The 14,959-nt window shown below is 30.0% G+C and overlaps 1 protein-coding gene across 2 annotated transcripts in view; it reads left to right on the top strand.

The window, feature by feature from the left end:
- LOC123229040 (laccase-14-like) overlaps positions 1-12,550 on the top strand; it is a 64,669-nt gene extending 52,119 nt beyond the window's left edge. Inside the window, exons 1-7 of one of the 2 annotated variants that reach the window (XM_044654599.1) lie at positions 10,025-10,164; positions 10,278-10,429; positions 10,520-10,764; positions 10,863-10,988; positions 11,072-11,660; positions 11,743-12,095; positions 12,280-12,550. In XM_044654599.1, the coding sequence (XP_044510534.1) occupies positions 10,057-10,164; positions 10,278-10,429; positions 10,520-10,764; positions 10,863-10,988; positions 11,072-11,660; positions 11,743-12,095; positions 12,280-12,413 (1,707 nt within the window). In that variant the 5' untranslated portion in view covers positions 10,025-10,056 and the 3' untranslated portion in view covers positions 12,414-12,550. Of the gene's footprint in view, positions 1-10,024; positions 10,165-10,277; positions 10,430-10,519; positions 10,765-10,862; positions 10,989-11,071; positions 11,661-11,742; positions 12,096-12,279 lie in introns of those variants that run through there. The other variant, XM_044654600.1, reaches the window with a different exon arrangement.
- Positions 12,551-14,959: the final 2,409 nt, after the last annotated feature.

The raw sequence follows: 14,959 nt of genomic DNA, 5'->3' as shown, positions 1-14,959 counted from the left end.
CTAAACATCTCTTTCACCTAACTTATTCTAATGTAGAAGGTAACGACACCTCCTACCATATAGTGTCTCATAGGACACCATGTGAATCGTCGTCTGATAGTTGTGATTATAGGTGAACTCTACCAAAGATAACATCTCTACCTAACTTATTCTCTAACACCTAGTTGGTCCTTTTTGTTTGACTATCCGTTTTGGGTGATAAATTATACTAAATGCCAAGTTAGTGTCTAAAAATCTATGTAAACTCTTACAAAAAGGTGACACAAACTTTTGTCCTTGTTTGATATTATGGTCTTGGGCATACCATGCAATCTGGTGATCTCATGAACATATAATTTTCTTAATTGAACTATAAGGGTGGTATCTTTAATAGGTATGAAATGTGTTGTTTTGGACAATTTGTTAACTATTACTAAAACACATTAAAACCACTTTGAACCCTTAGGAGCGTAACAATGAAGTCCATGGAAATATGCTTCTACTTTCACTTGGGTACACTTAAAGTTTCCTCAGGAGCCCAATAATGAAGTCCATAAAAATATGAAGTAATCCTAATAGTCTCTAGTGGTCAGCCTTAACTAGTTGACAGGTGAGACACTTAACAATATACTCACCCACATCTCTTCTCATGCCAGTATACAAAAAAATCTTCCTCAATTCTTGATATATCTTTACACCCTCAGGATAGGTTATGTAAAAAGAATTGTAAGTCTCTACAATAATCCTTTACCTTAACTCATCCATTAGAGGAACACAAACCTTGCCAAACCTTTTGAATTCTTTATTTACACTAATCATCCTATAGTTGAGCTACCTTAATCTCCTCCTTTAACATGGATTTGATCTCTAATCTAGTTAAAACCCTAATCACTAACTCAATCTACTCTCGATCTAAATCTGTCTGAATCTTGCTCTAAGCCGTCAACAGTGACAAAAACACTTTTCTATTGAGGACATTTGTAACTATATTAGCTTTGCTTGAATAATACTTAATATCACAATCGTAATCCTTCACTAACTCAAACCATCTCCTTTGTTTCATTTAAGCTTTTTCTTAATGAAGAAATATCGGAGGCTATTTCCATTGATGAAATATTGCATCTTAAGAGCAAACATCATCACTATTAACTCTAAATCATAGATAGGGTATTTGGTCTCAAAATCTTTCAGCTTTCTCAAGGTATAAATTATTACCTTGTCTTATTGCATCAATACTACTCCAAAACCACCATAAGATGTATCGGTACACAAATCATACTCGACCCCATCCTCTGGTAGGGTTAATGTTAAAGTAGAAGTCAATCTTTTTTTCAACTTTTTTCAACTTTTCATATAAGAATCTAACCATTGAAAGTGAGTTTTCTTTTTAGTGAGAGTTGTAAGAGGTCTTGCTAGCTTAGTAAACCCTTTAATAAATCTTTTGTAGTACCTTAACAAACCCAAAAATTTATAAACCTCTTTAATTGTCTTCAGTCTTTCCCAGTTTAACACTGTCTTAATCTTACTTGAGTCTACTGATAGACCCTTTACTGAGAGTACATTCCTAAGAAAGTTACTTAATCAAGCCAAATGTTACACTTGGTGAACTTTGCATACAACTAGTTTAACACTGTCTCAAATGTAATTCATGCTCCTCATAGCTCTTAGAATACACCAAAAATTCATCGATAAAGACTATGATAAACTTATCAAGATAGTCATGAAATACTCTGTTAATCAAATTAATGAGCATTATAGGGGCATTGGCTAGTTTAATCAGTATCACTATAAACTCAAAGTGGTCATATTTTATTCAAAAAGCTATCTTGAGTATATCTTGCTCTGCCCCCCTTATCTAATGATATCCTGACCTCAAATAAATCTTATAAAACACCACTGATCTTTTCAATTGATCAAACAAGTAATCATTTCTGGGTAATTGATATTTGTTTTTCATTGTTACCTTGTTTGGCTCACTGTAGCCCATATACATTCTCATGGACTTATCTTTCTTCTTAACAAACAAGATGGGTGTTCTCTAGAAACAGTGGCTCAGTTTAATAATACAATTCTCTAGTAATTTTTGGAATTACTTCTTTAATTTTTGTAGCTTAGTTAAGGCCATTTTGTAAAATGTCTTAGAGATAGTTGTTATATCTAGTGTCAATTTTATGTTGAACTCTATCTTTTATTCAAAAGCTAATCCTTGTGACTTTTTCGAGAATATGTCTAAAAACTTCTGAATGACTAATGTCTCATTAATGCTTGGGCATGACTCCACCTTTTTCATCACATGGGCTAAGAAACCTATGCACCGCTCACATAACATTTTTCTTACTTTTATTACACTGATCATCATGCTTTTGACACACTTTTCACCAAACTCAAACTGATTTCCATTCTCAAGGCTAAACTAGACTTTTTTACATCGACAATTAATCTCAGCTTCATTCCTCCCTAAGAAATCCATCTCTAATATCATATCAAAGTTTAGCATCTCATAAAGTATTTTGTCTACAAGAAGTTATCTACTTTATATTGCTATCATTTGTCCTATCAACATCTCATCACTTACTACAAATCTACCATCAGGTAACTCTGTTCTGACTCTCTAGGCCACCTTAATTGGTTATACTCCTAACTTTTCTTTTAGATTTTTGGCTATAAAATAATGTGTAGCACCACAATCAATTAAAATGTAAGTAAGACTATCATGTTAAGAAATCTAACCAGCAACTACTGAGGGGTTGCCTCAACTAGTCCCTAGGTAATAGTGTACACTTTGGTAGTGGCTCATCTCATTGGTTAGTTAGCTTTGGGACATGATTTGGCCATGTGTCATGGTTGGCAGCACCTATAGTAGACAACTTGCCCTGTTAGATACTCCCCCCAATGATAGATAAATATCATGTCAAAAAATTTTAAATGATGAAAGCTTATTATGATGTTACTGAAAAATAGGTTTTAAAAGGCACGTTGTTCGAATTTTAGGATCTTTATCCATAGGTTCCAATGCATTACCAACCGAAAGAAGAAGATAAAACTTGAGTTTTGAGTAACTTTCTTTGATGAACACAGTTGCAACAGAGAAAAGTCTTCTAGCAAAAGAAGTACGTGAGAAAAAAAGGAAGAAAAAAAGAGAGTCCAACATCAAACCTTTAAGCTACAAAATCCAAGTAGGTGTCTTTCTTCTTCTTCTTTATGTTTGGAATACATGTTGGACTGAGGCTTTGCCTTTTCCAAAGTGATTTGTTGATAATAGTTGTGAAAAGAAGTTTGTCATGGAATATGATTATAGGGGTGCTTATGATAAACAAATTTTATGAACATGCAAATTGTTGTAGATGAAAGTATTGTTTGACAACTGTATTGATTGATTTTCGTTATGTTTTTATTATAACAATATGTTGTTGAAGGTATATGATGCGTAAAAAAGTTTTACCTAGAAATAGTTCATGAATAGGTTTGAAAGATAGGATGTTCCATATTATTTCATGATAAAAATATCAGTTTATATGAATTCTAACATGCTAGATACTTGTTGGATGTTGAGTTTATTCTTGTAGAATTGTTAGAGATCATTAAGATACAAAAAACTAGTTATTTTATGCATTCTAGATGTCATGAACAACCGTCCATAGAGTGAGGATGATTATTACATGCTTGAAACATGTAAATTATAGGTCATGAATAGACATTTGGTATGGGACAAATGCCCATTCATGTGAATTCCAAATTTAGGTTAAGTATTTTTTGGCGTTTTGGAAACTATCTGACATTATTGTTGTCAAACAATCAATTAGAGCACGAAGTTCTACCATTCATGTTTTAGGAATAATCATACATAGGGTGAAATGATGAAAATACCTTTAGAAAGTATATAAGGAAAAAGAGGCTAAGTGTTGAGAGACTAAATCTTAGACTGGAATGAACGTATGTTCACTCGATAAGTGAATGCTCGTTCATGTCATAAAGGTGCACGTTGAGGAACAAATGAGGATAATGATCATTCATGGTTGTAGAATAGTGAGTGCCCGTTCACATGAACTAGGGACATCTATTCATAATGAACGAAAAAAAGAGAACATTCATGAGGAAATAGTCGTTAAGTGCATAAAAACCCGTGTATCTGAAAGGGATGCCCATTCATAGTAAAGAAAGCAAAGAAATTTATGGGAAACTAGACTAGGTGTTTATAAGATTGTCTCGCGAGATAATATAGATGTTTTAGTTATGCAATAGTAACCTAATGTGCACAAGAGATGAAATAATTTTAGAACACGAGTTATGTATAGGGTGAAACATTAGAGTAGTTTGAGATGCATACACACTAGAAATACATAAGATCATTATGAAGAGGCATCGTGAGTGTATAATCCTTACACCGCTTGTAGAAAGGTGTATTCACAATGGTATACCATACTTGCAATAGGGTACTAGGTCATAGTAAATCACATTTACAGTTATAGTTTGATAGTCCAATAATGGTTTCAGTAAGTGGACTACATAGTGAATACTTATATAACCAAGGTGTTAAATCCCTATATCAGTCTAGCCTAATTGGCGTAATATATAACTATAGGTTATAAAAATGGCAGTGATTTCATTGAGATATGATATGGTCACACTAGTTAGAGATCTAAAATGATTCTCAGTGACCGAGTAGGACATAGTTAACCTCAAGAGATATGTTATGCAACTTAGAAGTTCCTAAGTACAGTTATAAGCTACAATTATGAGATATAGGACTAGTTATCATCCTAATGAAACTTTAGAGATAAAATCCAAATAATAAAGTTATAATGGGTTGAACCAAGGGCATTTTGAGGATTATGTAAAATATAATAGTAGAGTTTTTTACTTATTGAGTGACTTTTCACTCACTCCCTTACTTTTCATGTGTATAGATAAATGTAATTGTAATGGTGGTAGGGCAAGCGGTGGTTAGTTAGGTTATTTCCAGCATGACGACATTTGAGGCATTTTCAACATTATGTTCATAATTAGTCATGTAATGATGATTTGAGACATTTTGTTAATGTTTTGCTACACATTATTTATTTCATTAGGGATGACAATGTTTTCTATTTTATATGACATCCTTTATATGTTTTTGTAGTTTTATCTATTAAGGGTATTTTGGTAATTGTGTTATGGTAATGTATGTTGTGGGTGGATTTAAAATATCAAGTGAATGCATGCTCATTTACTTTTGGAGGGGGTGTTACATATATATTTTTTCATAATATGTTATTCAATCCCTGCTAAAATCATATTCGACCATTTACAAATTCTTAACATGTATAATTCTATAAATGCACTCTAACAACATGGATCAATCATAAAGACAACAACATCCTACTTACTTGGTCTCCAAGTTGTAGAGTTTGAGGCCAAATCTTTTTTTGGTACCCCATCAGAAATTGTCAGAGTTTTGTCTGATCTTGCCTTTATAGAAGACTCTCTTAACTTTAGTCAAAAATAGAAGAGTGAAAATTCTGATTATAGGATAATGATCCCAAATTTGCAATAACACGCCTTATCTAAAGATTTAGTCAATAACCAAATGCATAAGCCTACAACTTAAGTACGCACGAGCGTGCATCCTAAGTAGTCACAGGTGTACACCATTTTGAATTTTCTAATGTAAGACATTATTCATTCTATGGATGTGGCATCAAATGAATGAGCATGCAAACTTCATGCATAATCATTCATCGGCAAAACTTAACAAAAACATTTATTTCAAATCCTAATATGTGAAATAACAATTTTACCCTTAAGAAGTGCCTATGGTTATTACATGTTCACTAGTGTTTGGTAAAGGGTCTATATTGGGAGCTAGTAAGGCCATTACATCAAATGTTAACTCGTTAATCTTGTTGGGATTGAGGACAGAAAGTACTATGCAGTTTGGATGCCCTTGAATTTGGCTCTCTTGTTGTTATGTATAGCATATGAATAGTATCACAAATTGGATTGGCAATAGTAATACAAAGATCCATCTGAGGTTAAAAAAAAATATCTCACTTAGATTGCAATGTGTCAATCTCGAAGATGAACTGGTCTTAAGGATAAAGAGATTCCAAATCAGTCTTCAAACTATTTCATGATAAGTTGTTAAATGCCTTTTCATGCCATTGATCACGAGTCATTGTTTAAATTATCAAAGTGTGAGATTTTACCCTCCTTCTAACACCTAATTATTGATGTGATTTCTTATAACAAATTGATATATACAATTTATAATTTTGTGCAAGATAAGTTATGGTAGTAGTAATTAGACTCTAAAGAGATTTGAATAAAGCTGCTACGAGTGAGTGGAAATTAGTTTGGAGATGATTGAAGACAAGGTAAAGAAAAATATCGGACATTAGAATTTTTACATGGTTTGGTTTAATGATCGAAATATTAGTATTTACAATGTTTTCATTAATTTTTCACAGTACAAAAATGATGTAATGGTCATGAGTGCTCTCGTTGTATATCTTTCACCTCCCGAACTCTTTTCTTTTTTCTTTTCTTCCTTATAGTTAGAATTTAGAGAGAAAGGGGCTTCCTTTGAATTCTCCCTCTCCTTCGGGACTTGACCGATAATTTTAAAATTAAATTGATGAATTTGTGCTTATATTGACACCATTACAATTATGTAAAAGTTAACTTTTTTATTAAATGACCATACAAATGTTTTGTAACATAAGATTCGAGCTTGAACTTTTTTTATAACCACTAAAGAATATTCTATAATTTTAAATTTTTCTTTAACACTTATCATTAATTGTTGGTCTTGATGGTTTCAAGCTATAAAGTTGTCATCATTCTACTCATTTTTATTGCATAACATCTGGAATAACTTATATAGTAGAAGCAAAGTTTGTAATAGAGAATTTTCTCTGTTGTACGCCTACAGTGTGGTTAATGTTCACTACCTGAAGAACGAAAGTGATTAGGCAGTTATACACTCTATGAAAATAGCAATTCACATGTAATGTAAAAATTTAAAATAAAGTTTAATTCGTTTATAGATGTTTGAGCCTTTAAGGCATATTCCTGACCCTTTCTTCCTTCGTAAATTATATTTAGATCTGACCATTCATCTCATCCGGGTACTTTTATATTGTCTCAATTGAAGTATTATATCTAAAAATTTTAACTTTAAATCTATTTTTTAATATTTGGGTTAACTTAATTTAACTCGAAATTATTTATTATTTTTATTTTTAAAAATATTTTTATTGTTTTAATTTCTTCACTAAATTATCTGAATATACTATTAATAAAATACACAAGATAATATTTTGTTTTATTAACAAATAATCTAAAAATTTACATACCAAAACTTTTAAAACACATTAATAATTTGACTACTCAAATCAAATTTTTACTACATAATAATAAATTAAAATATTTAAATAAAAAATAATAATATAAGTAATTATAATTATACAAATATATAATTATATATAATTTTTAAAGATTTTAAAGTTTTATTATAAAGATACAATGTATAATTATAATATGAATAAAACCTTTAAAAAATGTTTATAATCTGACTAACTAAATCAAATTCTTATTACTTAATAATAAAATAAAATATTTAAATAAAATAAATAATAATATAAATAATTATAATTATTTTAAAATATAATCATATGCAATCTATAAATATTTCAACTACTGTTGATTTTTTTAATATTTTTATAATTTATCCTTAATAAATTCTATTAAAATAATATTTCTATAAAATATTTGAGTTGATTTGAGTTATATCGAGGTACTTTAATCTAAATTATAATATTATTTGATTTAATTTTAAATTGTATTAAATTAATCTAAAATAAATTTTGTGTCAAAAAATTTAACCTTAACTTAATATTTTTTTGTGTGATATTATGTGGAATTAATGGGGCATGATAAAAATTACTAGTTCTAATCATATTTGAGAAAGCATTTGGTCTTTCTCTAAAACTAAGACGTCATGCTGAAAATATCAATCAGGGATATCCTACCAGCTGTTTAATAAATATTTAAGAATGACTTTAAAGCGATGGATTGCAAGAAATTAAATGCGAGAAAGTGTTGGACAGCTAATCGGATTATAAAATTTCTTATTATCAGCACATGCTTTACATTACATAAAAGGATATGGAATTTTTTGTTTTTTTTAATAGATTACATATAGATATTACTTACTTTAAATTTTAAATAAAAATATCATAATAATAACTAATTTTTTAAAATACTCTTATTGATATAATTTATACAAAAAAAAAAATACATAACAATAATCTCTCTTTTTTTACTTAGTCTTTCAATATGAGAAAAAATCTCTGTAATATGAAAAAAATTTTTAACAAAAAAGACACGTAAATAAATAATAAAATTGATGAGAAAAAATTATTATAAAGAATTCAGATTGGACCGATGATTTCATATTGATAGATTGTTTAATACTGTGATTTTCTATTGTCGTAATGTTTAGTGTTGTTATAATGTTTTTTTAATATTGTACTGATAGTTAAAAATACGAAAATTCAGGTCTGGATAAAAATCTTTTATTCAGACATGAATTTTCATATTTTTTAACCACCAATACAATCTTATAATAACACTAAATAATACAATAATATTAAATCACAATATTAAATAATCTAACAATATGAAATTATAAATCCAAATTGAGTTTTTTATAATAGTTTCTCTTATTGGCTGTGTATTCTCTCTTTAGACTGAATTAAAAGAGAGATATTACTGTTGTGTATTCTCTTTTTCAATAAAAGTATTTTAAGAAAATGATTTACTATTGTGATATTTTTGTTTAAGATTTAAAATAGATAATGTATATATACGGTTAAAAAAAAAAAAGATAAAAAATTCAGTATCTCAAATAAATCTTAATTGCTTCCATCTACGGTAGGTTAGGTAATTGGTACAAAATCGTGTATAATTATCCTCCAATAATCTTCTACTCGTCGCATGCAAACAAACACTATCATGTTTGCTATAGTTTATAATTGTGATATGTTTAAAAGGAGGAAATAGTCCACCAAACCAAAGGGAACGAGAGAATATGACGAGTCTTACCAGCTGTACGAAGATTCCCGAAAACGAAACAAAAGCAAATGCGGGTATGCCTCTTAAATATAAGACAAACAAATTTTAAAATATTTAGTAAAGTGCCGACCTTGGTGGAGAAAAAATGCCAAAAATTCCAGAGGGTTCAATCATTTACCGTGTAAAATCTACAATAACCTAATTAACTTTGACAATTAGACAAAACTTTTGAGAAATAAAGAACTTGTTTTTTTCTTTTATTGTGTCATATAATTTACTTTGATGATGTTACTTTCAACAAACGTCAATCAGTTGTATAGATATATCAGTGTTTTATTCTATAATTATGAAGATGTAAATGTTCAATTTTGAAACTTTGTGGGATTTTTTCTTTTCTTACGAAACCCCAGCGATGTCCATGTAAAATCCTTTATAAAATGAGTTATCTAAACCAATGTTTTTATATTTGGATTCGGCTTTGATCCATCAGGGGGTAGATAGGTAAACTGATTAGTCTAACCAATCGTGATGTCGGCAAAATGTAATTAAAATTTTAAAATAATTTTGTTAAATATATTTATTGGATAATAATAAACGATAAATGTTACTAAGTGATATTTGTGCTTCTCTACACCCTGATATTGAGTTCAAACTGATGGAACTAGATTGGTCTTAAAACACTAACTCAACTTCAGAAGCGATGAACATTATTCAAAGAGCAGAAGGTATTTGCATTATTTGTGAAACGTGGTTGGATCAGACTAATATAATTTATCATAATAATTTGCTTGTTGCTATTCAATAATTTTGATAGGGTAGTTACGAAAACTATTTATTAATGCCAACTTTACAACTTATATGTTAACTGCCTCCACGTGTTTATTTTGTGTAATAATTAATTTTTTTTTTCTTCAAAAGATTTTCCGTTCTCACAGTATATATAAATGGCATGCCAATGCACAAAAGCTGGCAGAATTAACAAAGAGTTAACTGGCAACCTGAGAACACAAAAGCAAGAGAATAATGGATACAAAAAAGATGGGTTTGATTATAGGGTTTTTAGGGTTCTTTTTTGTTGATGGGCTTCTCCGTTGCATGGCTCGTCCTCAAATCCGCTATTATGATTTTGTTGTAAGTGCTTCTATACATGTCCACATTTTCAGCTGCTTTATTTTATGATTCATATTTGTTAATATATTATATCTGTGTATGTGAAAATGCTGAATGGTAATCCTATGTTACAGCTTCAAGAATCGAATTTTACAAAGCTATGCAGCACAAAAAGCATGTTAGTCGTAAATGGAAGTTTTCCAGGGCCAACCATAAGGGCTCGCAGAGGTGATACTGTGTTTGTTAATGTCCACAATCAAGGAAAATACGGTGTCACCATTCACTGGTGATGACTCTCAGTCTCTCCCTTTAACTGTCATAAGATAATAAATCACACGTCTAAAGAATCTGAACAATTTTCTTATGATTTCTGTAGGCATGGAGTGAAGCAACCAAGGAATCCATGGTCAGATGGACCAGAGAACATAACACAATGTCCAATTAAACCAGGAGCCAGCTTCACTTATGAGGTAATATTGTCCACTGAAGAAGGAACCCTTTGGTGGCACGCCCACAGTGACTGGACTCGCGTTTCGGTTCATGGCGCTATTGTTATTTCACCTGCTGCTGGGAAAACTTATCCATTTCCTAAGCCTTATAAACAAAAGACAATTATACTTGGTATTTTTACTTCATACCTTTTAATTTCTTCAGCATACATATATTCTAATTGACGTAAATTAAAATAACATTTTTCATTTTTATTTTATAATTGGCAGCATCCTGGTACAAGCAAGATGTACAGGCGATGATTACTAACTCCATTGAAACTGGAGTCAATCCTACCATATCAGATGCCTTCACCATAAACGGCAAACCAGGAAACCGATACAATTGCTCCAGTGGTATATACTGAAATATCTCTTATAATTATTTTTAATCAATTGTTAGAATGAAATTATGGTGTAATATTTTTCATATGTTGCAGACTCGATATATCTCCTGAAAGTTAAATATGGCAAGACTTATCTTCTCCGCATAGTGAATGCCGTGATGAACGAAGAACATTTTTTCGCTATTGCAAAACACAATCTCACGGTTGTTGGGCAAGATGGAGCATACATAAAACCGATAAACACGAATTATATAATGATAACTCCTGGACAAACAATGGACGTTTTGTTCACAGCAAACCAAAATCTCAGCGACTATTACATGGCGTCTTCTCCTTACTTCGATAGCACGGTTCAATTTGACAACTCCACAACCACCGCAATCGTTCAATACGAAGGCACGCACAGTGCCCCTTCTTCTCCTTTCTTCCCAAACCTTCCTTTCTACAACAACACAGATGCTGCAGAAAACTTCACAAAGCGCGTAAGGAGCTTAGCCAGTAAAGAACATCCCATCAATGTGCCCAAAAATATCACAACAAGAATTTATATAGCAGTGTCTTTAAATCGATTGTTGTGCCCCAATAACTCGTGCAATACAACAGCGGGTGATCGGCAATCTGCAAGCTTAAACAACATCAGTTTTGAGACTCCTAAAATCGATATATTACAAGCATATTATAGGTAAGATAATATTTAAAATTGTTATGAAATTTTGATTGATAGTTGATTAGGTTACGTTCTCATAAAATGTTTATGAATGCAGGAGGTTGGGCAACGTTTTCAATGAAACTTTCCCGAGTGAACCGCTTGATTATTTTAACTTCACTGGGGATGTGTCCAACATAACATTGTACACAGCCCAAGGGACAAAGGCGAGGATGATAAATTATGGTGAAGTGGTTGAAATTGTGTTCCAGAACACTAATCTGGGCGCTCCAGAAAGTCATCCAATGCATTTACATGGTTTCAGCTTCTATCTGGTTGGCACTGGTTCGGGGAATTTCAACAATGTGACTGATCCTTTGACTTATAATTTGGTTGATCCACCGCAACTTAACACTATCAATCTTCCCAAGAACGGATGGGCAGCCATAAGATTTGTTGCTGATAATCCCGGTAAAGTCACTCGTGTCATATATATATCATATCCTTATAATATGAAGAATTGATAAAATAATAATAAATTTTTGGATTTCTGATATAAGAAATTAGACTGTAATTTTCTCATTAAGAATAATATTTAACTCGAATAATTTCTTTAGCGTGTTTGTCTAACTCGAATAATTTGAACTTTTTACAGGAGTGTGGTTTATGCATTGTCATTTGGAAAGGCATGCAACCTGGGGAATGGACACAGTTATCATTGTAAAGAATGGGAAATCTAAGGATCAGAAAATTCGAGGACCACCTGCTCACATGCCTCCTTGTTCTTAAGTCATATTCTTAAGTGATTCATCTTTCATTTATATTTTAAGTCCCCAACGAATAATATCATTTGAAGTTTGAGAAATTAAATAATCTGCAAAACATAGCGTTTTGTGGTGATGATTTGTAATTGTAGTAATATCGTTTGTTTTAAATTTTAATGGAATCCTTTCCTTTAATGTAATTTCCTTTTGTCAAAATATATTTTTCCAGTAGTTTCTTGCCTTAGAAAGTAATGGCAAAAGTGGTTAACATGTTACGAACCCTGAATTTATAAGAATCAACTGCGATAATAATTTATTTAAATGTTAATTAGTATTGATTTTATTAAAAATTCACCATAAATCTGAAAATAATTTGAGAGATGTAAAGGCAACTCAACCTCCTAAAGTAATTAGGTTATATTTACTTGTTGGAATTTTATTGAAATGGAAAAGACAATAGAAATGGATACAGATGTGTATACAATAAAACTATTTACTATTATAATAAGTATCAAAATGGATATTAATAATAATGTGTTATAATTAAATTAGATGCATTGTGATTTCATTGTTTACTTACCAACAATGTTTTCAAACTCATATTGAGCATAGATTTGGTGGAAAGAGTTGGTCGAGATCAATTAGTAATTGGATTGATTAATCGGTGTTTGATTTGGATTACTTTTTAAATCAACATGGAAAGTAAAATTTTAAAAATAATTGTCAACATAATCATTACATAAAGAAAACAAAATTATATTTAATTAAAATGTATTTTGGCTTGGTGGTACACATATGCCTTGGCAAGTTGTTGGGAAAAACTTAGGCCAAAGGACTTAATCCCACCCTAGGCTTGTTGCATTCCCAAATTGTTATCCATTAAGTATTAAAAACCCAAAAACCTATTTGTAGACTATTAAAATGAACATAGCTAGTTAAGTTTTAAGGGCAAAATCATCAAATAATTAGTAATATATTAAAAATAATAAAATATTATCCATTTTCCCCTAATTTTAAAAAACTAACAAATTTCTCTTATGATTAAACTTTGAAATATTATATTTTCTCTCTTAGGATTTCTTTCTTTTTTTCATCCTTTTTTGACATCGTCTCTGACTAGTTTCTCTCTCCTTACCCTTTTTTGGTGCCATCTTTGGATGAAGACTTGTCTTTGTCTAGTGACAACATTGAAAAAAAGGATGGAAAGAGAGTCTGACTAGAGACAACATTGAAAAAGGGAGGAAGGAAGAAAAGAAAAAAACCCTAGAGGAGAAATATAATATTTTAAAATTTAATATTAGAAAAAAATGATTAGTTTTATAAACATAGAGGAGAATGGATAACGTTAACTGGTTCTGTTAATTTTAATAGTAACAAGTGAGTATTTGAGTTTTTAATACTTATAATTAGACACTAATTTGATAATGTAACAAACTTTAGGTGAGAATAAGTCCTTTGGCCAAAAACATATTTCAATATATAGTCAAATAAAACTATTGGCTTGATGATGTGGCTTGAAAAAATTTTAAGATTACTTTGTCATATGGTTTGACCATTCTAGACTATGATTGAATTACAAATCGATATAATTAGACTAGGAATCACAAATCGAACTAGTGAGTCAAATCTAGGTTTGAAAAGAATAATAATATGTATATAAATTTTTATATATAGATGATATATCATTATTTGATTAAGGTTTATTTTAACTTTAATTTAAAATTATCTAATTATATAATAATATATTATCTATATATCTAAATTATTTATCAAAGTGTGTGTATAAAATTTTATTGGTTTGAAAATAATGCTTACAAAATGAAATATTGATTGAATAGAATCAAATGTGAGGTGGGTGGAGAAAAGTACTTTTACCAGTAAAATAGATTACATAACTTAAAAATTATTACTCATTTTTGTAATAACAACTAATTATGTAAAAAAATAATAAAAAATTATTATTTTAATTGTCTATTTCAAATTTATTATTTTAAAGGTTGGTCAACAATAGTCAAAAGTAGTCAATAACGGCAATGAACAATCAATAGCGATCAATTTCTGTCAATGATACGTCAACATAGGTCAATGATGGTCACTAGATGATTAACTATTCAACTAACGTCAATATTTAAAAAATTTATTTTATTAATCACTGCATCATTAAAGCAATGAAATAGAAATTGTCAAAACATATAAAATTTAAATTCAAAATAATATCAAAAAGTAAATTCGTCTCATTCTCTATTTTAAGAATTATGATTCCTTACAAAGTTTTGAGGAATCTATAGGATTCCAAAACTTTACAAAATTATGATAAATAAACAAGAGAATTAGGAATCATATTCCATAATCTTAAAAGCAAACATAGCCTTAGAGCTAAAATAGCATTTAATAAAGGCCAAAGGACTTATTCACACTAAATATTTTCGTTTTCTCAAGTTTTCACTCTTTAATTTTGAAAAATTCTTTACCACTTATGAATTATTAAAATTAATCAAATCCATTAGTTTTAAAATTTTTTCTCATTTCCCTCCTTTTAAACCCTAAAAACTAACAATTTTTCTCTCACCC

The sequence above is a fragment of the Mangifera indica genome, chromosome 11 (assembly GCF_011075055.1).
Source record: "Mangifera indica cultivar Alphonso chromosome 11, CATAS_Mindica_2.1, whole genome shotgun sequence".
NCBI lineage: Eukaryota > Viridiplantae > Streptophyta > Magnoliopsida > Sapindales > Anacardiaceae > Mangifera > Mangifera indica.
This window is presented reverse-complemented; position numbering and strand designations above follow the sequence as displayed.